The sequence below is a fragment of the Balaenoptera physalus genome (genome assembly GCF_965194825.1).
Source record: "Balaenoptera physalus genome assembly, chromosome: 11".
NCBI classification, from domain to species: Eukaryota; Metazoa; Chordata; class Mammalia; order Artiodactyla; family Balaenopteridae; genus Balaenoptera; species Balaenoptera physalus.
Window position 1 is genome coordinate 24,188,986 of NC_138896.1, and position 21,420 is coordinate 24,210,405.

A 21,420-nucleotide genomic window follows, 5' to 3' on the forward strand; every position below is an offset into this window, starting at 1 on the left:
CAGTAGGCTGATGATTGTTGAAGCTGGGTGATAGGCACATGGAGGTTCATTATACTATTTTCTCTACTTTTGCATATGTTTGAAGTTTTACAAAATAAAACTTGAAAAGTCTGCAGAGAGACTGCATCAGGTTCTCCTGTTAGTAGTGCAGCAGGGTGCTTCTTTTGTTGCCTGGTTACATGTAGGCAGATATTCAAGCCGCTTTTTCCTGTAAAAGGCTTTTACAGGGCTTCCACTGGAGACACAGATTGAGGACACAGAAGGTGCCAACTCCCTCAGAAACCTCCTGCCCAGTTCCAGAGCTTTCTCCTGGCCTCCTTGTGTTTCCCTCCATTTATTTAAATAGGAACCATTCATACCCAACAAAAAGCTCAAAGAATTATAAAGGGGATTTAATGAAAAGTGAATCTCTGGGAATTCCCTGGCGGCCCAGTGGTTAGGGCTCGGCGCTGTCACTGCCGGGTTCAATTCCTGGTCGCGGAACTAAGGTCTCACGAGCCACGCAGTGCAACCAAAAAAAAAAAAAAAAAAAAATCTCAGGGGACTTCCCTGGTGGCGCAGTGGTTGGGAGTCCACCTGCCAATGCAGAGGACACGGGTTCGATCTCTGGTTGGCAAAGATCCCAAATGCGGAGTTGCGGAGCAACTAAGCCCTTGTGCCACAACTACTGAGCCTGCAGACCACAACTACTGAGCCTGCGTGCCACAACTACTGAGCCCGCGCGCCACAACTATTGAAGCCTGCGCGCCTAGAGCCTATGCTCCGCAATAAGAGAAGCCACTGCAATGAGAAGCTCGCGCACCACAACGAAGAGTAGCCCCTGCTCATCACAACTAGAGAAAGCCAGCGCACAGCAACGAAGACACAACGCAGCCAAAAAAACAAACACAAAAACTCTCTCCTTGCCCCACACCCCATTTTCCAGCCCCCAGTTCTACCCCGAGGCAGCTTTCCTGTCTACTTTCCCGTTGAAACTTCCAGAGAAATTTCACACGTGTAAAGAGCATATATGGCTACATCCTCTTTTTCCCCCCTTTTGCATACAAGTTGGCATCCCATACACATGGTTTTGAATGCCTACTTAGTTAAAACGTATATGTTATTACATATAATATCTTGAGATGTTCCACTTCGTATGTACAGATAAGCCTTAAGCTTTCAGAGGCTGCAGAGTTTCCATTTTCCAAACCACAACATACTGTGTGTCAGTCCTCTGGTATGGACATGGGTTAGTCTCAAACCTTTCCTCTTGGTCACAGTGAATGCTGCAGTGGCTGTCTTTGTACCTCACCCTTCCACACCTGTAGGGGAGAAGATCCTCTCATTTTGTTAGTCCTAATTTAATTCTCAGAGGCACTCTTAAGGGCAGTGTACTCTGCTGTGTGTGATAGGTGACAAAATAGGGTGAGTAAGGCTATGAAACAGCTAATACATTTTCCAAGCTGAACCTGAGATTCCAGGCTGTCTTCAATCAAAGCCTGACTTCCTTCCGCCACCCTGGGGCAGGGGCCAAAGGTGGGAGCAGGAGGAGTTCTTTTGGGCTATGACCTTTCATTTGAGTCTGGCAGGAAAGCAAGGCATGAATGTCTGTCCTTTTACACTGGAAAGTTCTCTCCCTGTCCCTTGGCAGCACTGGGGGGTGGGGGCAGGAGGCTGCCCATCTTCCAACCCCAGGGCTGCCCTTTTGGTGGGAGGGGCCTGGTATCCAGAGGAGGGAAGGAGGCAGATCATCCTCCCCACACTCCAGGATACAGAGGAAAACATTAGAGAGGCATTTTGAATGAAAGGGCAGAGGAACTGCAGTTAGGTCTCCCCTGCCACCAAAGCTCAGTCCAGACAAGGGGGGAGGATTGTGGGGTTGATAAGAGAGGAACCAGGGATGTTACAGCCAGGGGCCATCCCTCCCCTTGCCCTTTTCCAGCTGACCCCTGACTACATGGGCCATGATCACCCTCTCACCTGGGCTACACAGGGCAGCCTCCCCGTAGGTGGCAAGAAGTGGGGGAGGGGGGATGACAGGCACCACTGGCCCCCCAGGACTTGAAGACCCCAAAGGGGTGGGATGGACATGGGTAAGGCAGGGGCTGTATTGTGGGCAGACAGGCACACTGGCAGAGCCCAGGCCTAGCTGTTCCCAGGGGCTAAGTTTCATGTGAAGGAAATGTGGCCCCTTATAGAGGTCAGGGACAGGTTTTCTGTTTCTTGGGAGGTCCCCTCTCCCCCCTTGCTTAATTCTCAGACATTGTTTGTGCAATGGATGGGTGAGGAGAGGAGGTTTAGTGTCCCGACCTAGAGTCTGACCTTGTAGGGTGGCCTCCGGGCCCAGGGGCCTGGAGGACCCTGGGGATGGGGGAGGGGCCAGGGGCTGGGCGTAACCCTTTTCTGAAGCTCTAAGGATGATTTAAGTAAAAGGTTTCTCAAGGTCACATTTGGGCAATTGGTTCAAAGTAAGTAGGTCGATGCATGGTAGGATGGGGGTGGTTGTGTACCTAGTGCTCTAACAGTAGGGTGTGTTAGAAGAAAAGGGTGGGGTCTGACCCAAAGTAAATATTTTTATTCAAAAAGAAATGGAAGGAATAGAAACCAAAGACACTTTTGTTGCTGATCTAAAGGAACTTGGAGTGAGGATAGGGCTGGGGAGGAGGTTTTGCTGGGTATAATCTGGAGTCTAGGGTATAACCATCAGTCTTGACCTTACCCATGGAGCTCATTGTTTCAACAACTCCTGGGATTCTTCCTCTGGAGAGGTTGAGATAAGCACACACATAACTAGAAGGCAGTACAGCCTGTAGACAGGGCCGTAGGAATCTGGAGGACTGAGAGAGCTCCTTGGAGGATGAGGGATTTGAGAAGGATGGAGAAGGTGTTTCAGGAGAAGGGGTAGCAAGAGGCAAGCGCTTAGGGGAGAGAGGGCTGGGGAAGGCACAGAGCAAGGGAGTGGGGGTGGAACTGGGACTTGAGGGAAGCTTGGGGATCTCAGAAGAGCCATTGCAGAGAAGATGTTAGGAAGAGGCACTAAAGCACAGGAGCTGTGAGTGTAGACTCAGGAGCCATGCTGTCTTGGTTTGAATCCAGCTCTACCACTTAGTACCTGTGTGAATCGGTGCGGGGGGGGGGGGCATCCTTTAACATTTCTATGCCTCAGTTTCCTCATCTGTAAAGTGGGGGTAATGATAAAACCTGTGTCTTAGGCTTATTTGAAGATTAAGTGAGCTCCTACATATAAAGGATTTAGAATAGTGTCTGGCGCACAGTAGTTCCTGTTAATATGACGTCTTCCTCCCCCAGAAGCAGCCCCGGGACAAGGATTCAAGTGCACATAGTGCATTTGGGAAGCACTCCCAGGAAACATGGGTAGAGGAGTGGGAACGTGGGATAGGGAAGGAAGGCAACCAATGAAGTGTGTGTTATCAAGTGAACTTACCATTGCGAGTGAGTGGAGATTAGTCCCACTCAGGAACCCTGGAGTCGTGCAAAATATCAGAGTTATCCTGTGGTGGGAGCGAGCAGGCTGGGATATTTATATACCCATTTCAAGCAGTCACAGCCTGAGGGCTGCTTTCAGGGAGCCGTAATTCTTTGGCATTTCCAGCTTTCTGTGCACACGTGGGACAGGACACCGGAGAAACCCTCAGGCAAAGAGATAGAGATGTTGCTATCGGAGGGCCGAGGCACAACCCAATGGTGAGGCCCAAGGGATGTGAGTGGGGCAAGGATGGATCCACTACAAACACAGAGAGGCTTGTTGAGTAACACTGAATCCTCAGCAGCAGGCTTTGAACCAGGCCAGGTCAGCCTAGTTTCCCAAACTGGGGGTTGATCTGGAAATGGGACTTAGCCCTGCAGTTGCCATGGGAGGTTGAGGGTGGCAGATCCTGGGAGGTCAAGTCCATGTCTAAGTGTCCAGACTGGACAAGGAGTAGACTGTGACCAAGCAGAGACTATACTACAGTAGCTCTGCCTGTCTTAATGACCAACCACTTCTCCTAATGAAATTTTCAGCTTCGAGGCACTGAGCTCCCCATGGGAGTAGTAAGGCATCCTGAGAGGCTATCACGCCATCGTTTCCTTTTTCTAACCTGTGAATAGCAGATGAGTTGCAGAATGTGGACGTTGCTTTCTTCTCTTTGGAATTGGTCTCCTGGAAGTAAATATTAGAAGCCTTGAACTGATAAGAAGAAATTTGGACGAGAGGGAAGAAGCTGGCAGGAATGGAAGGTCTGTCATTTTAGGCATTATTTACCTTCCTCCTTTCATCTGGAGTGAAAATACAGGCTGCTTTTGCCAGACTTTTTAATGGGGCAAAAAAATAGATAAGCCACCTTCACCTAATGGGGGTCTACTGAAAATCTACTTGGGAGCCTAGAGAGGGGAATAAAGATCTAGTGTCTTTAGCCCCAGAGTCTCTCAGGTCATGGCCCTTCCACATTGGACTGGGCCCCATGGAGAACTGGACCAGTGGACCAACTCTGGTGACTCACTTTCCCTTTGTTCACCTTGATTTGCCACCGTGCAATGTGATGCTCCCTTGGACAGTTTCCCATCAAAGTTGACCTCCTCTTGCACATTGCTTGTTGTCTTCCCAAATCCATTCTCTTCTTATATAGTATCAGAGTTCTAGTTGAGTTCATGATAGACAAACTAGAGACCACATTTCCCAGCCTCCCCTTTAACCAAGTTTTTGGCAACAGAATATGAGTGGAAGAGTTCAGTGAATTTCCATGTCGTTACTTGCCCCCTGCTTCTTCTTTCATGGCACTTCCTTGGGACTGGAATGCAGACTTGATGGAAACGTGTTTCAACCACGCAGACAAGGACAATGATCAATGGTTATGGCAAAGCCACAAGATGGAAGGACCCCTGGGGTCTTGAATGATGCTGATGAGGAACACTGCCCTTGCAGCCAGGGCCACCCTTTGCCATGTCAGCCCTGTCTGCTTACACTTATTTGAGAGAGAAGTAAACGTCTATCTTATTTTCTTTTTAAGATTTTTTTTGATGTGGACCATTTTTATAGTCTTTATTGGATTTGTTACAATATTGCTTCTGTTTTATGTTTTGGTATTTTGGCCGCGAGGCATGTGGGATCTTAGCTCCGCAACCAGGGATAGAACCCGCACCCCCTGCATTGGAAGGCGAAGTCTTAACCACTGGACCGCCAGGGAAGTCCCCTATCTTATTTAAGTCACTATATTTTGGGTTCTCTTTACTGCAGCAGTTTATTATTATTATTTTTTTAACTTATTTATTTAGGCTGCACCAGGTCTTAGTTGCAGCATGCAGACTCTTAGTTGTGGTATGCATGCGGGATCTAGTTCCCCTACCAGGTATAGAATCCAGGCCCCCTGCATTGGGAGCGCGGAGTCTTACCCACTGGATCACCAGGGAAGTCCCTACTGCAGCAGTTTAGATTATACCCTGATAAACACATGTCTCTGGGTGTTTCCTTTGGCTCCCATGTTGATTTCTGGCTAAGAATATTAGATAAAGGTTTGGCTGCTAAAACAAAGGCTAGAATAACAATGGCTTAAATGGTCTGAGCATAAGAGTTCCGGGGCATTTATGAGAGCTCTAGAGGACTGGGGAGCAGGGCTTCTGGAACTTTGTTGTTTGTCATTATCAACATGACTTCCACCTTGTTGTCTGGGGTGGCTGTTCCAGCTTCCACCAGTCGTCTGTATTCCAGCCAGTGGGAAGGGGAGAAGAAAAACTGAGGAGCACACCCCTTTCTCAAGAGCATACTCCATGGGTCCAGCAAAAACTTGAGAGTTTTATTACTTAAGAAAGAACGGAGGGACTTCCCTGGCGGTCCAGTGGTTAGGACTTCGCCTTCCAATGCAGGGGGTGTGGGTTCGATCCCTGGTCGGGGAGCTGGGATCTCACATACCTCGCGCCCCAAAAACCAAGACATAAAACAGAAGCAATATTGTGGCAAATTCAATAAAGACTTTAGAAATGGTCCACATCAAAAAAATCTTAAAAAAAAAAAAAAGAAGGGAGAGTGGATTCTGACATGCTCTGCAGAGTTTATTTAACTCAACCAATATTGGGAGAAATTCATGAATTTCTGGCCCTTTCTTTTCAAGGCAGCTATTAGATATGAGCTGGGCAGACGTATTAATCTGATTGGGCTGCCATTTAAAAAAAAAAAAAAAAAAGACTTCCCTGGTGGTTCAGTGGTTAAGAATCTGCCTACCAATGCAGGGGACACGGGTTCAAGCCGTGGTCCGGGAAGATCCCACATGCCGCGGAGCAACTAAGCCCGTGTGCCACAACTACTGAGCCTGCCCTCTAGAGCTCGTGAGCCACAACTACCGAGCCTGCATGCCACAACTACTGAAGCTCGTGTGCCTAGAGCCCGTGCTCCACAACAAGAGAAGCCACTGAAATGAGAAGCCCGCACACCGCAACGAAGAGTAGCCCCCGCTCGCCACAACTAGAGAAAACCTGCGCGCAGCAACGAAGACCCAACGCAGCCAAAAATAAATAAATAAATAAATAAATTTTAAAAAAGAAGCACACCACAGACTGGGTGGCTTAAACAGAAATTTATCTTCTCATAGTTCTGGAGGCTGGAAGGAGGAGATCAAGGTGCCATTGTGGTCAGTTTCTGGTAAGAGCTCTCTTCCTGGCTTGCAGGCAATCCTCTGCATGGGGGCAGGTGGGATGTTATGTGTGTGGAGAGAGAGAGAGAGAGACAGGAAAGGAGGAAGGGCGAGAGGAAGAGAGAGGGAGGGAGAGAAATCTCTCTGGTATCTCTTAAAGGACATTTAGCCTATTAGATCAGGACCCCACCCTTATGACCTCATTTAAGGTTAATTACCCCTTTACAGGCTGTGCTATCTCCAAATATAGTCACATTGGGGGTTAGGTGTTCAACATACAAATTTGGGGGGGATACAATTCAGTCCATAGCAGCAGCTTTAAGAGGCACCCAAAATTCAGCGGTTTAAGTATTCAGTCAGGTGAGGATTCATTATGTCCTGATGAAAACCCTCCAATCTTGGTTGCCATAGTGCCTTGAAAAATATGGCCATAAATCTCTCCTTTTCTGGTGTGCATGCCTCTTTGCAACGTGACTTTGCCACGCCTCCCATCAAGAGGTAAAGTTTCCCCCACCCTTAAATCTGGGCTGTGACCAATAGGACGTGGTGGAAGTGATGTCATGTGACTTCTGAGGACAGGCCTCAAGAGACCTTGCACCTTATGCTTTGGATTTCCTAGGATGCTGTCCTGAGACTGCCATGCTGTGAGGGGCTATGAGTGATGGACCATGGGTCCTCCTGTTCCCACTGCACTCAGCCCTCAGCTGACTGTAGCCGCGTGGGTCAGCCCAGCCCAGAGCTGCCTGGCCAACCCACAGAATCATGAGAAAGGATAAATCATTTTTTTAAGCCCCTAAATTTGGGGTGGTATTTTTTTTTCCTACAGCAGTGGTAATGCAGCGGATTAAAACAACAAAGGTTTATTTTTTGCTCACATTGCATATCTGCTGAGGGTCAGCAAGGGTTCTGCTTCTGGTGTCACCCAGGGCTGATAGAGCAGCCACCATCTCACACGTGCCGTAAAGAGGGAAAGAGAGCACGAGGAAGACTGCATTGGCTCATAAAGCTTCCATCTAGAAGTAGTCCATGTCGCTTACAGTCACATTTCATTGGCCAAAGCAAGTGGATGGGGAAGTTCAAACCTACTATGTGATTGAAAGGAGATGAAGCCAGAACGTCTCTAATGCTCACCACGCTGAAGGTAGTTTCTTTCTTTCTTGTAAAAATCTGAGCAGGTGGGCGGGGCTGGTATGACATCAACACAGTATCAGGGACCCAGGCTCCTCTGTCTCTTTGCTCTGTCATCCCCAGGATATTGCTCTTGAGTCACCATCAGATTTATATTCCAGCCCATGGGAGTGTGTGTGGGGGGGAAGTTACTTTACTTACCTTACTTGTAAGTTACACACATCAGTTCTACTCACATTCTATTGGCCAGAGTCTTGTCACCTGGCCATTAGCTGCAAGGGAAGCTGGAAAATGTAGTCTTTAGCTGGGTGACTGTGTGTTCTGCTAAACATCTCTTACTGTAGAAGGAGGGAGAACAGATACTGGGTGCAGGGGAGGCACCAGCAGCTCAGTTGCAGCGGCAGCTTTGGGACCCCCAACACCAGGGGTGTCATGGTCTTCCTGCATTCAGTCGATTCTGTCCAAGGAACTGACTTCGTGTATGTTCACTTTGTGTATCTGTGTTTTTGAGAAGTTATTTGTAAATCAAAAGAGTTTTCATAAACTTAACTGATCACTTCAGAGACGTTTCATCTTCATCTTTGATTGATCTTATTTACTTACACCCCACATTGTTTGACAAATATTAAAGAGACTTCTGCGGGATGGGGAGGCTAACACACTAGCTTAGAGTTTCTTTGCTTTCTGCATTTCATACAAAAGGCAAGTTGTAATTTAAAGGCACATCCCAAATCCAAAAATACTTTCATTCCTTTGAATAACCAACCCCAGATTTATTTATTTTATAAGTTGGGGATTTTATCTACTGGACTTCCTGTAAAAACATTCTCAATATTTTTCCAGTCTCTAAAACTAAATATTGATTTCATTTTTCTCCCTAGATTCTCTCTGCGGAAGGACTGCAGGGAAGAAAAAGATAGTGAATCCTCCTAAGTATCAAGAATTTCTAAGAATTTCTAGTTTAATCCCTTGGGGGTTTATGTTCAAGAAGACAGTACTACTCTAGACTTAGAGGAAGTAAAATCCACTTGGGAAAACCCAAAAGAAAACTGAAACTTTACTTAAATAAAACGTTTTGCAATATCTCAGTTGGTCTGTGGGTTTGTGTGCTTTAGGCTGTTCATGTAAGAGCATGCGTGCACTTGTGTCTGTGAGGCGGTGGAAGTGGGGAGCAGTGTGCAGAGCCTGTGGTGCAGATCAACTGACTCTATGGATGTGTCAGGATTAGGGAGACAGACCGAAAGTTTCACCCCCTCAGCTCAGTCCCCAGTCCCTGATTATTTTTTCTCCTAATGAGAGAACATCCCCCCTACCTTCTGCCACTCCCTAGTTTTCTTTCTCTGGCAGCAGGCAAAGCAGCTGCTGAGCCAGCTCTGGTTTTCGGGAAGTCAGATGACCTTTTCCCTCTCCCGGCTCTCTGCCTCTCCGTGCCCCTAAGGCAGACACCATGGACCCACTGATGGCCGTCCTTTGCCTGCTGCCCCTGTACCCAGGTAGGAGCAGGGGAGGGGGGATGCAGGGGTCCTGTGGGGCAAGGCCAGTGCTACCCAGATTGAGTTTCCATGTGTGAAATGGACAGTCTCTTCTGCTTTCCTTTTCTTATCCATGCCTTCCTTCTTTTCTCCATTTCTGTGTCGTGTCCCCATGCCCACAGGCTTGGCTACGACCACTCCCTCCTGCCCTCAGAACGTGAATATCTCCGGGGGCACTTTCACCCTCAGCAACGGCTGGGCCCCTGGGAGTATCCTCACCTACTCCTGCCCCCTGGGCCGTTACCCATACCCGGTGGCGACAAGCCTATGCAAGAGCAACGGACTGTGGCATTTCCCGAGATCCACCCAGCGGACAAAGGCGGTCTGCAAACGTGAGGCTCCCCGCCAGCGGCCACCCCAGGACTTCTATTTAGTCTGCTCAGGGTGGGGCTTAATATGACTAGATGGGGTGGCAAAGCTTCTTTTCCACAGGGCTTTTCAAAATAGTGGGAAAATGTCAACTGCCCAATAGCAAGGCATCAGAGGCAGGCTCTGATGTAGATTGTGGGGTACCAAAGCCAGGGATGATTTTTTAAAAATAAATTTATTTATTTATTTATTTTTGACTGAGTTGGGTCTTAGTTGCTGCACGCGGGCTTTCTCTAGTCGTGGCGAGCAGGGGCTGCTCTTTGTTGTGGTGCGCGGGCTTCTAACTGCGGTGGCTTGTTGCGGAGCACGGGCTCTAGGCTCACGGGCTTCAGTAGTTGTGGCACGCGGGCTCAGTAGTTGTAGCTCGCAGGCTTTAGAGCACAGGCTCAGTACTTGTGGTGCACGGTCTTAGTTGCTCTACAGCATGTGGGATCTTCCCAGACCAGGGATGGAACACGTGTCCCCTGCATTGGCAGGCGAATTCTTTTTTTTTTTTAATAAATTTATTTATTTATTTTTGGCTGCATTGGGTCTTAGTTGCTGCACGCGGGCTTTTCTCTAGTTGCAGCGAGCGGGGGCTACTCTTCTTTGTGGTGCGCGGGCTTCTCATTGCAGTGGCTTCTCTTGTGGCAGAGCACAGGCTATAGGCACACGGGCTTCAGTAGTTGTGGCTCGCGGGCTCCAGAGCGCAGGCTCAGTAGTTGTGACGCATGGGCTTAGTTGCTCCGTGGTATGTGGGATCTTCCCGGACCAGGGCTTGAACCCGTGTCCCCTGCATTGGCAGGCGGGTTCTCAGCCACTGTGCCACCAGGGAAGCCCAGGGATGATTTTTAGAATACTGAACAATTAACTGCACAGTACTGACCATTCTGGATGGATGCTGAATGGTCCTGGCATCCCCTGTTGTACCAGGAGTCACCCCTCTAGTTATCCACTCATGGGACGTCTGAGGACCCCAGAGAGGGGCTGGGGTGGACATGGCCCTCAGGGGGCTGAGAGAAGTGGCTGGTTCTCAATCTATTAGGTTCAACTGTGTGAAACTGCCAATATTCAACCAACTGCCAAAAGTAGCAATTTCACAGGCATCAACCTAATATTTTGACAACCAGCTGGCTCTTCCCATGCATCCAAGCTGAACTTCACCCAGTTGGTGTCCAGCCCAGGTGTTATCCCTCCATCCTTATATTCTCATGCCCTTCTCTCCCTCCAGCTGTTCGCTGTCCGGCCCCTGTTACCTTTGAGAACGGCGTATACACCCCACGGCTGGGGTCCCACCCTGTGGGCGGCAACCTGAGCTTCGAGTGTGAGGATGGCTTCACACTGCGGGGCTCGCCCGTGCGGCACTGTCGCCCCAATGGCATGTGGGATGGGGAGACAGCTGTGTGTGACAACGGCGGTGAGTGCCCTGACAGATGGCTGCATGGGGGCAGGGGTCTCCCAGGAGGCCTGGAGCCAGATATGTGTGCAGGGAGCCTCTGTGGGGACAGGGGCCTGGTGTTTCTGGTGCCAAAATCATATTCCTAGATTTTGGTCAGTTGAGGTCTATAATCACACATCTCTGGCCTGTGGGGATCCTGGCTCAAGGAAGTTGGTGCTAAGCTTCAGATCCAACATAAAGGCTCCAAACACTCTGTCCAGCTTTTCCAAATGCCTCAAAGCTAGATTGGTATTTGGACGCCCTGGGCTATTGTAGGGAAGATATGATGAAGGGAATCAAGTGTTGCGCTTAGGTGCCTTGCCTCGGGAGCAAGTTTGGGTTCCAAGCCTGGCTCTGATTTTGACAGCCTTTGGGCAGGTTATTTAACCTCTCTGTGCCTCAGTCTTCACATCTGTAAAATGGGGATGGTAAGAGTACTGACTGATGGGGTTGCCGTGTGGATCAAGTGAGTTGCATCTGGAACAGCCCCTGGAATGTGCTAAGTGCCACATATACTTTTGTCATGGTCATTACTGCCCCTGTGAAAGATGGGGGGGCTCTGCTTGACAGAAGTGGGGTTCCTGGGATTCCCTGGAGCCACATTTGCCTGTGGGCTTTGGAAGCTTCCTGGATCACAGTTCTAAATACATAATACAGAAGATTCAGAGTCCACGAGATGGCAGGACCATACCCTCACCTGGTGCCCAGCTGTTGGCTCCCTATTTACGTCCTTGATTCTTTGACAATAGCCATTTATTCAAACATAAATATAATTCATTTGAAAATTGAGGTTTAAACTACCTAAAGCGTACAAATCTTAAGTATTCAGCTTGATGAACTTTTATACCCTCAAGTATCCTTTTACGTGTATCCACCCACGTAATCACCACCCAAGACCGAGGGTCCATTATCTCAGGAGGTTCCTTCCTGTCCCCTCCCACAAGGTAACCACTCTTCGGACTTCTGTCTCCACAGATTCGTTTAGCTTATTCTTACACCTCATAGAAGTGGAATCATACAAAATGTGCTCTTTTGCATCTGTCTTCCTTTATTCAGCATTCTGCCTGTGAGATGTATCCATGTTTTCCTGTGTATCAGCAGTTTGTTATTTTTTATTGCTTTGTAGTCCATGACATATTACACTTTATCTATGCATTCTCCTGTTGATGGGCATTTGGGTTATTTCCTGTTTTTGGTTATTATAAGTAAAACTCTATGAACATCCTTATGTGTGATTGGGTGCACTAGACACTTATTTCTCTTGAGCATATTATCTAGGAGTGGAATTACTGGGTCACACGCTGGCATATGTTTTCTTTCAGAAGAGGCTGCAAACAGCTTCCTGATTGACACTCCAGCAACGTAACAGTTCTGGTTGTCCCACATCGTCTCTGACACTTGGAATTACCCATCTTTTCAGTTTTAGCTGTTCTGGCGGGTGTGTAGTGATGTCTCATTGTTTGCAGATATTCTCTGTGGAGGGGTAGGGCTCCTTCCCTGAGGAAGCCAGCATCTTCCCTGAGGCTCTGGGACGGATACAGGCAGAGTCCCTGGGTTGGGATTGGTATGCTTTAGCTGGCAACTGGGCCACTGAGTTCTAAATCTTTTTCCCTACTTCAGGTTTTCTATCCACACACCTGGGAAGCACAGCTGTGGTGTCTCCCAAGGGAGAGGCCAAGGGACCCGCAGAGGCTCTGAGGGTCTGTAGAGGAGGAAGAGCCTGGTGGGAGAGGGTGTGTGAGCAGCACCCAGAGGCTGAGGAGGCGGGTCCCTGCTCACCTCCATCTTCCTTTGTTCCTCACAGCCAGCCACTGCCCCAACCCGGGCATTGCCGTGGGTGCAGTGCGGACGGGGTCTCGCTTCGGCCTTGGGGACAAGGTCAGCTACCGCTGCTCCTCGAATCTGGTGCTGACGGGGTCTGCGGAGCGAGAGTGCCAGGATGATGGGGTCTGGAGTGGGATGGAGCCCATCTGCCGCCGTGAGTAGCTGCTCTGACCCTCCTGAGACTCCTGGGCCCCCACCCCTGGCCCCAGCTGACCCCAGTGGCTCTCCCCACAGAGCCCTACTCTTACGACTTTCCCGAGGATGTGGCCCCTGCCCTGGGCACCTCCTTGTCCCACCTACTTGGAACTACCAATCCCACCCAGAAGAAGAAGGGTGAGTGCTTGAAGTGGGGGTGGCAGGGTGCTGGGCAGGAGCAGGGGAGGGGCAAGCTTCCGAGGGGCCAGGAGCCTCCGGTGGTCTCAGCGGGGCTGAGATGACTGGAGGGGAGGTAGAGGGGCCTGACTGCCTTGGCAAGAGAGTGGGTAGGAGGTGGGGTCTGAATCTTCCCCTTCCACATTTCTTCCAGAAAACGTGGGCCGCAAAATACAAATCCAGCGCTCCGGTCACCTGAACCTCTACGTGCTCCTGGACGCATCTCAGAGTGTGGAGGAAGGGGACTTTGAAATCTTCAAGAAGAGCGCCTCCCACCTGGTGGACAGGGTCAGGAAATAGGAGCTCGCACATACCAGCAGCCTTCCTGCACTCACGGTCTCTGTCTCCTTCCCCTCCTCAGAATACCAATCACAGCCCACCTCCTCCAAGAAGTCTTCCCAGATTACACACATGCCATGCAGGAATCACGGATTTAATTTAGAGGATCCTATTTTTCATTCCACAAACACTGTTGGGGTAGCTACTCTATGTCAGGCACTGTTCTGGGTGTAGGGAGACCCCAAAGATGAACAAGGCTGAGACCCCACTTTCCAGGAATTCATCATCTAGAACAGTGGTCTTCACAGAGGGGTACCCAAAATAATCCTCTGGCGTGTGGCAGGAAAATACTGGTATCCATGGTGAATGATTGTAATTTAAATTAAGACCTTAATATTTAATAATTTCCTTTTAAAATTTCAATATTTTCTATATGTTTTAAAATGTGTACAATATATTTAAATAGTGATACACTTTATAAGTATGAGTATACTTTATAAATACATATACCTATATTGAGGTACGTGCTCAGAATGTTTCGACTGACGAGGTGCATGAACAGAAGAGTTTGGAAACACTTGGTTCAGATTGCTTGCCAGGACTTTGCTTGGTAGTTATGCTTTTCACAATAGTTTGTGTAGATATATGTTTTCCCTCCCAGCTACATTTGAAAGAAGTCAGCTTTTGTGCTCCTCAGTGTCTCTCTTAAGACGTAAAGTTAAGTAACTCACTAAGCCGTGAGGCTGCAAAACTCGACAGACAAGGGCCGATACGTTTGAATTCTACCTCCACCTCTTACCAGTGGTGTGATCTGGGGCAAGGTAACAAGCCTCAGCTTCCTCATCTATATAATAGGGACCATCACGACCCTTCACAGCATTGAGGTGAGGATTAAATGAAGAGTGAGCCAGTCAAAGAGAGGAGAGGACCAACAAGTGTCACCTTCCTGGCTTCTTCAAGCAACCGTTTCCCAGGAAGGGACTCTCCAAGGGCCTTGCATCTGTCAGACTCTGTCCAGGCTCTCTGCCTCCTCCAGGGCCTTTTGCTGCCTCCCTTACCAACTCCCCTTTGGTTTGGGAGCCTTTCATACTACCTCTCACTTGCCCTTCACAGATCTTCAGCTTTGAGATCAAGGTTAGTGTCGCCATCATCACTTTCGCATCAAAACCCAAAGTTATCATGTCTGTCCTGGACGACAAATCCAGGGATGTGACTGAAGTGGCCCACAGTCTGGAAAACACCCACTATAAAGGTATGATGTCATCAAATGAAGGTGATGGAAGTGGGGGCAGGGGATGAGTTCTCTGTGCCTGCAGAGATACTGGACAAGTTTGAGAGAGAGTGAGGCTTCTTGGTGGCACTCAAGTCCCAGGGCTCTGGGACTAAGGTTCCTTAGGTGGGGTGGCTTCCAAGTCAGGTTCATGGTCGGGGAGTCCCAGCTCCTACCAACTCCGGGCTTACTCGCACGTGCTACATGTCCAAATGCATCATGCAGGTCTTTGGCTCCTCCCTGAAGCCAGAACCACATGGTCTGGTTTCCATAGTCTCCTCATGTCATTAGGAAACTACCTGGGTGGTAGGTAGCAGATGGCTGAAACAACCCACTTTCTTTGGAAACCCCATCTTTGAATCTTGGGACTTTAGGATGGCCTTTAGTGGGGTTATGCAATGAGCATTTCTAAAGGGAAATTAAGTCTGAACGGGCAATGATGCCAAATCTCTAACCGGATATCAAAAGTCTGTGTTTATCAAATCTATTGATAAATGCATTTCCAGTGTTTGGGGAAAATAGAGTGACTTCCTTCTCCCAGGTGGTAGGTGGGAAGTTTCTAAGAGAGTTTTTCGCCTTCACATATTCCAGACCATGAAAATGGAACTGGGACCAACATCTACGAGGCCCTAAATTGTGTCTATATCATGATGAATAACCAAATGCAACGGCTCAGTATGAACACGGCGGCCTGGCAGGAAATCCGACATGCCATCATCCTTCTGACAGATGGTGGGTATCGTCGTCTCTGTGAGTGAGTCTGGCATAGTAGAAGGAGCAGCAATGTGGGGTCAGAGACCTGCATTCTGGTTCTCTCCCTGCCACTTCGGGCCTTGGTTTCTTATTTATAAAGTAGAAATAGTGTCGATGATGACGGTAATGACAACCACAGCAATTATTGATAATGGAAGCTGCCCTCCTTTCTGTACACAGTTTTGTTGTTGTTTATTTTTTTAAATTTTTTTGGCCGCACCGCACGGCATGTGGGATCTTAGTTCCCTGACCAGGGATTGAACCCTCGCCCCCTGCAGTGGAAGCACGGAGTCTTAACCACTGGTCTGCCAGGGAAGTCCCCTTACACAGTTTTTATGAAGAGCAATTTAAGTACTTTGTGTAAAAGTGCTTTATGATTATAAGTGTTAGTTATTGTTATTACCTGGGAGGTCACATAGAGGGAGCTGGATGGGGAGGCGTGGCTCTGGACCAGTGATGTCGAGGTCCACCGATGGAAGGGCAGACTGGCTAGTGGATCTGGGCTCTGCCATTTATCTCTTGATTTTGTCCAAATTACATGGCTCCTCTAGAAATCAGATTCCTTGTCTATAAAATGAGTAGACCCACACTTACTGGGGCTTCATGAGAATCAAATGAGATAAAGTGTAGGATGCCCCCGGCCCAGTGCCAAAGAACTTCAGTAAATAATGTATCTTGAAACTCGAGTAGGGAGTGTAGGTGTTGAGGTTCCCAGGGTGAATGCTTCCCTTCTCCTCCAGGGCTGGGGGAAATCGTGATACATCACCCAGATGGACAATTCTTTTCCTTCCTTGTTCTAGGAAAGTCCAACATGGGTGGCTCTCCCAAGGTGGCTGTTGACAATATCAAGGAGGTCTTGAACATCAACCAGAAGAGGAAAGACTATCTGGGTGAGCCTCCGTCCCCGCCCCATCTGTGCTGCCCTGCAGGGGGCCCAGGGCCCACAGCCAGGGGTTCTAGCATCTTGGCTGTATTTCTATCACGACCCCAGTCTGTATTGTTCTGTATGAAGGCAGCCGAGTGTCGCACTGAAGAGTAGTCAAACTGCCCGTGGTTTCAAACTTGGGTTCATCTTTGATTGGCTGTGGCCATGGGTTGTTTCCTTACTTGTAAGGATATAGTACAAGGACCTACCTCACTGGCCGATAAGGGAAAATGCTCAAACATTGCCTGGCACAGACAAACACAGTGTGCAGTAGCGGCCACCACCATCGTCATCGTCGTTTTCATTCACCATCTTATGTTCCACAAACCTCTCCAGGAAGAAAAGGTCTGGATTCCTTATAGGGACTGTTCCTGGCCTTTCTTCCCTTAGCAGTGCAGATAACTAAGCCTCTGGCAGTTGCAGTCTCTGAAAGAACAGTTCCTCTAATTCAGACTAAACAAAAATGGCACTGACCTTTGACCGGAAAAGAACTTCAAAGAGAAATGCTCCAGATAAGGGAGGGCAGTTGGTTTTGAGGCCCGAAGTTTTACTTTACCCCTGGGTCCTCTCATTTCTGTTCATGCCACCCACTTCACCTGCCCCTTGGAGGTAAGCGTATTCCTCTTGAAAACCCTGGCCTAAGGAAGGCAAAACACAAACTCCACTCCCTAAATCCTTAGCGTCACTGGGCCAGAGTTAAATGCTTGAACACACCTCATGAAAAAGAGGCAGGAACTGCAGGGAAATAGAGAAAACACGTGGGGCGTGATAACTGTCCAGTTCCCATCATAACTGCAAAAAAGGCCCATGAGGGGTACAAAGGGTGGGAGAAGACCAGACTCTGTGGTCCACCCCAGGGCAGTTCTGACTGGCACCCACGCTGGCTCAGAGGCTGGTGTGGATGGCTGTGTGGGCCCAGGTTCTCCTGTGGGAAGAGATGGCTCCAGGGCCCTCTCCTAGAGCCGACATTTTGCAGAGGAAGACCAGATCTGAAGTTTTGCCTCCATGCTACATCATGAGTTCTTTTTATTCATTTAGTCATTTGAAAGTACTCACTGAGAGCCTCTCCTGGGCCAGGCATCACTCTAAGAATACAGCTGTAAACAAAACAGAGGAAAATGCCTGTTACATGGGGATGTCATTCTGGAAGGAGGCAATGTATTAGTTTCCTAGGGCTGTGGCAACAAATTATACAAATTTGGGTGGCTTGAAACAACAGATATTTATTCTCTCATGTTCGGGAGGCCAGAAGTCCAAAATCAAGGTATCAGCCGGGCTATGCTCCCTCTGGAGGCTCTAGGGAAGACTTCTTCCTTACCATGTCCAGCTTCTGGTGGCCCCAGGTACTCCTTGGCTTGTTGTAGGATCACTCAATCTTTTCTTTTTTTAAAATAAATTTATTTATTTTATTTATTTTTGGCTGCATTGGGTCTTCATTGCTGCGCACGGGCTTTCTCTAGTTGCGGCGAGCGGGGGCTCCTCTTCGTTGCGGTGCGCGGGCTTCTCATTGCGGTGGCTTCTCTTGTTGTGGAGCACGGGCTCTAGGTGCGCGGGCTCAGTAGTTGTGGCACACGGGCTTAGTTGCTCCGCAGCATGTGGGATCTTCCCAGACCAGGGCTCGAACCCATGTCCCTTGCATCGGTAGGCGGATTCTTAACCACAGCACCACCAGGGAAGTCCCGGTTCACTCAATCTTTGCCTCTGTCTTCACATCACCTTCTTTCCTGAGTGTATCTCTGTGTTGTCACACGGTTTTCTCTCTCTCTGTGTTTGTGTCCAGATTCCTCTATTGTTATAAAGGCATCAGATTATCCACCCCTCCCCACCCCCGCCTCCATCCAGTGTGACCTCATTTTAACTGATTATATCCACAAAGACACTATATCCAAACAAGGGCATATTCACAGGTCCTGGGGGTTAGGACTTGAACATATCTTCTGGGGAGACACAATTCTATCCACACTAGGAATTAAACAAAATAAATGAGGAAACCATATGGCACGGTAGATAGTGACACGTGCTAAGGTATAAAATGAAGCAGGGAAGGAATCGAAGTGTCTGGGGCATTGCAATTTTACACAAGGAGGGCAGGGAAGGCCTCCCTGAGATGGTGACATTTGAGTCAAAACTTAAAAAGGTAAGAAGGTGAGGCATGTAGAAGTCTGGGAGGAGGAGTGAACCAGGCAGAGACACAGTTCATGCAAAGGCCCTGAGGTGGGAGTGTGCCTGTCAATTTGAGGAACTTCAAGGAGGCCATGTGGCTGGAAGAGAGTGAAGGGGGAGGAGTGGTAGGGAATGAGGTAGGTAGTGGGGGGAGGGAGGGGGATCCCGCTCATGTAGGGCTTTGTAGGATGCAGCGAGTTCAAAATTACAGTCTTCTGTCACGGAGTAGCCCCTCAGCCACAAGATTCTGGTGATTTCCTCTCCATCAGACATCTATGCCATCGGCGTGGGCAACCTGGATGTGGACTGGAGAGAACTGAACGAGCTGGGGTCCAAGAAGGATGGCGAGAGGCACGCCTTCATTCTGAAGGACGTGAAGGCTCTGAGCCAGGTCTTTGAGCACATGCTGGGTGAGTGTGCTTTGCCCTCTCCAGAGCGCTGTGGCCAGTGTGGAGCCGGCCAAGGGCACCGCTCACAGTGTCCCTCCCCAGCCTCCTTCACCATCTGCTCCTCACACCCACAGATGTCTCCCAGCTCACGGACACCATCTGTGGGGTAGGGAACATGTCTGCCAATGCCTCTGCCCAGGAGAGGACACCCTGGCATGTCACTATTAAGGTACCAGGAAGGAGGGATGGGGCTTGGATCCCAGAGGTAACAGCGGCCATGAGCCAGAGACACAGCAGTGCCTGAAGATCACCTGTTCCCCTGCAGCCCAAGAGCCAGGAGACCTGCCGAGGGGCCCTCATCTCGGACCAGTGGGTCCTGACAGCCGCTCACTGCTTCCGCAACGCCGAGGACCACTCCCTGTGGAGGGTCAGCGTGGGTAAGGAAGGGCCTGCACCCGCTTCCCGACCCCGTGGGCAGAGCTCCCACCTCTTGTCCCTAGCCTCTGGCCCCTTCAGCAGCCCTGGTCCAGCCTAATCTGCCACATTGTTTCCAGGGGATCCCAACTCCCAGTGGGGCAAAGAATTCCAAATTGAGAAGGCGGTGATCTCCTCGGGGTTCAACGTCTTTGCCAAGAAGAATCAGGGAATCCCGGAGTTCTATGGCGATGACATAGCTCTGCTAAAGCTGGCCCAGAAAGTGAAGATGTCCACCCACGCCAGGTGCCGGAGTCTGGGATGGGAGGGTGCCCTCTGGATGAGAGTGCTCTGGGGAGCGCTGGAGGAGGGGACACCAAGGATGGGCCTCTGTGACCCTTGTCCTTCTCCTCAGGCCTATCTGCCTTCCCTGCACGGTGGGGGCCAATCTGGCTCTGCGGAGACTTCCAGGCAGCACCTGCAGAGACCACGGTGAGCGCTGGGCTTAGGGTGCATGAAGAACTGGGATCAGGGCTTGGGGGTCGATGACATGGGCTGTGCTGCAGTTCCCAAGTCGGGAGTCTGGATGCTGGGTAAAGGGACCAGCATTAACATCCTTTTCCTTGACTGTAGAGAGTGAACTTCTGAACAAAGTGAGCATTCCTGCTCATTTCGTGGCTTTGAATGGGAACAAGCTGAACGTTAACCTCAAGACAGGGTTGGAGGTGAGGGTCTCGGGTCCAGTATGCTGTGGGGGGATGGGATCCCCCTGTGGCAACTCCCGGAACGTCTCTCTTCATCCCCTAGCTCTGAGTGCTTTCTCCATCTGACTCCAAGTCACCCCTCCTCCCGGCCGAGCTGCACTGCCAGGTGTCCCCTGGGCCTGCTCACTCCATCCTTCTGTCCTATTCCACCCCTACTGCAGTGGACAAACTGTGTCAAGGTCGTCTCCCAAGACAAAACCACGTTCCCCAACTTGACAGATGTCAGAGAGGTGGTGACAGACCAGTTCCTATGCAGTGGGATGCAGGGGGATGATAATCCCTGCAAGGGTGAGCCCCCCCCCTTCTCACCCCCAGTCCCCACCCTGGAGTCTGGACTCCTGAGGGGAAGGCCACCTGTGTCCCTCTGGCCGGCTTGCATGCCAGGACACCGGTGCACTGCCCTGATGCAGTGATGAGAGTCAGGATGACAGTCTCTTGTCCCTCCTTTCTGGCAGGAGAATCTGGGGGAGCAGTTTTCCTTGAGCGGAGATTCAGGTTTTTTCAGGTGAGGAGAGAGGGGGGGAAGCTCACAGGACTGGAGTTACATGATCTTGGCCTTGTGGAGGCACGAGGCAGGCCTTGGACGGAACTAAGGAGGTTGGGGCTTGGGGCTGGGACCGGGGCAGCGTCCCCACCCCAACCGCTCCTTCTTCCAGGTGGGCCTGGTGAGCTGGGGTCTCTACAACCCCTGTGGCAGCTCTGACAAGAACTCCCGCAAAAGCGCGCCCCATGGCAGGGTCCCACCACCACGAGATTTCCACATCAGTCTCTTCCACCTGCAGCCCTGGCTGAGACAGCACCTGGAGGGCGTCCTGAACTTTTTGCCCCTCTGATCATGGCCACTGAGCCCTTTGCTGTCCCGCCAGGACCCGCCATCTCTCCCGTCTCCTACCACCGAATGTCCACCCTCAGCCTCCATGACCCATCCGCACGCCTTGCTCTGAGCGCATCCCTGCTTCCAGGATCCCGAAGCAGCGGCACATCCACGCTGGGGAACCCCTGGTTCTCCTGCCAGTGAGGACCCCACCCTCTGCTTTACTTACCTCCCTCTCCTTCCACTTTCACAGGGAATTACCCGGTTATGAAATTAATAAAAATCAATGATTTCCACATCTGTCTGTGCCTCTGCCTGGGGGCTGGCCTGGGGGGAGAGAGAGGCCAGAATGATTCCAGGAACGGCAAGAAGGCAGGTCAGAGACCCTGCTGGACAAACAAT

The 21,420-nt window shown here is 50.0% G+C and overlaps 1 protein-coding gene across 1 annotated transcript; it reads left to right on the plus strand.

The window, feature by feature from the left end:
* Positions 1 to 9,165: 9,165 nt before the first annotated feature.
* Positions 9,166 to 21,314, plus strand: C2 (complement C2). The gene is made up of 18 exons (XM_082414768.1): positions 9,166 to 9,226; positions 9,388 to 9,597; positions 10,845 to 11,030; positions 12,856 to 13,029; positions 13,110 to 13,208; positions 13,402 to 13,535; positions 14,640 to 14,778; positions 15,388 to 15,528; positions 16,350 to 16,439; positions 18,907 to 19,047; positions 19,161 to 19,255; positions 19,352 to 19,463; positions 19,581 to 19,746; positions 19,856 to 19,932; positions 20,074 to 20,165; positions 20,366 to 20,492; positions 20,660 to 20,709; positions 20,861 to 21,314. The coding sequence occupies exons 1-18, from the start codon at positions 9,181 to 9,183 to the stop codon at positions 21,035 to 21,037; spliced, it is 2,256 nt and encodes a 751-aa protein (XP_082270894.1). The 5' UTR covers positions 9,166 to 9,180; the 3' UTR covers positions 21,038 to 21,314.
* Positions 21,315 to 21,420: the final 106 nt, after the last annotated feature.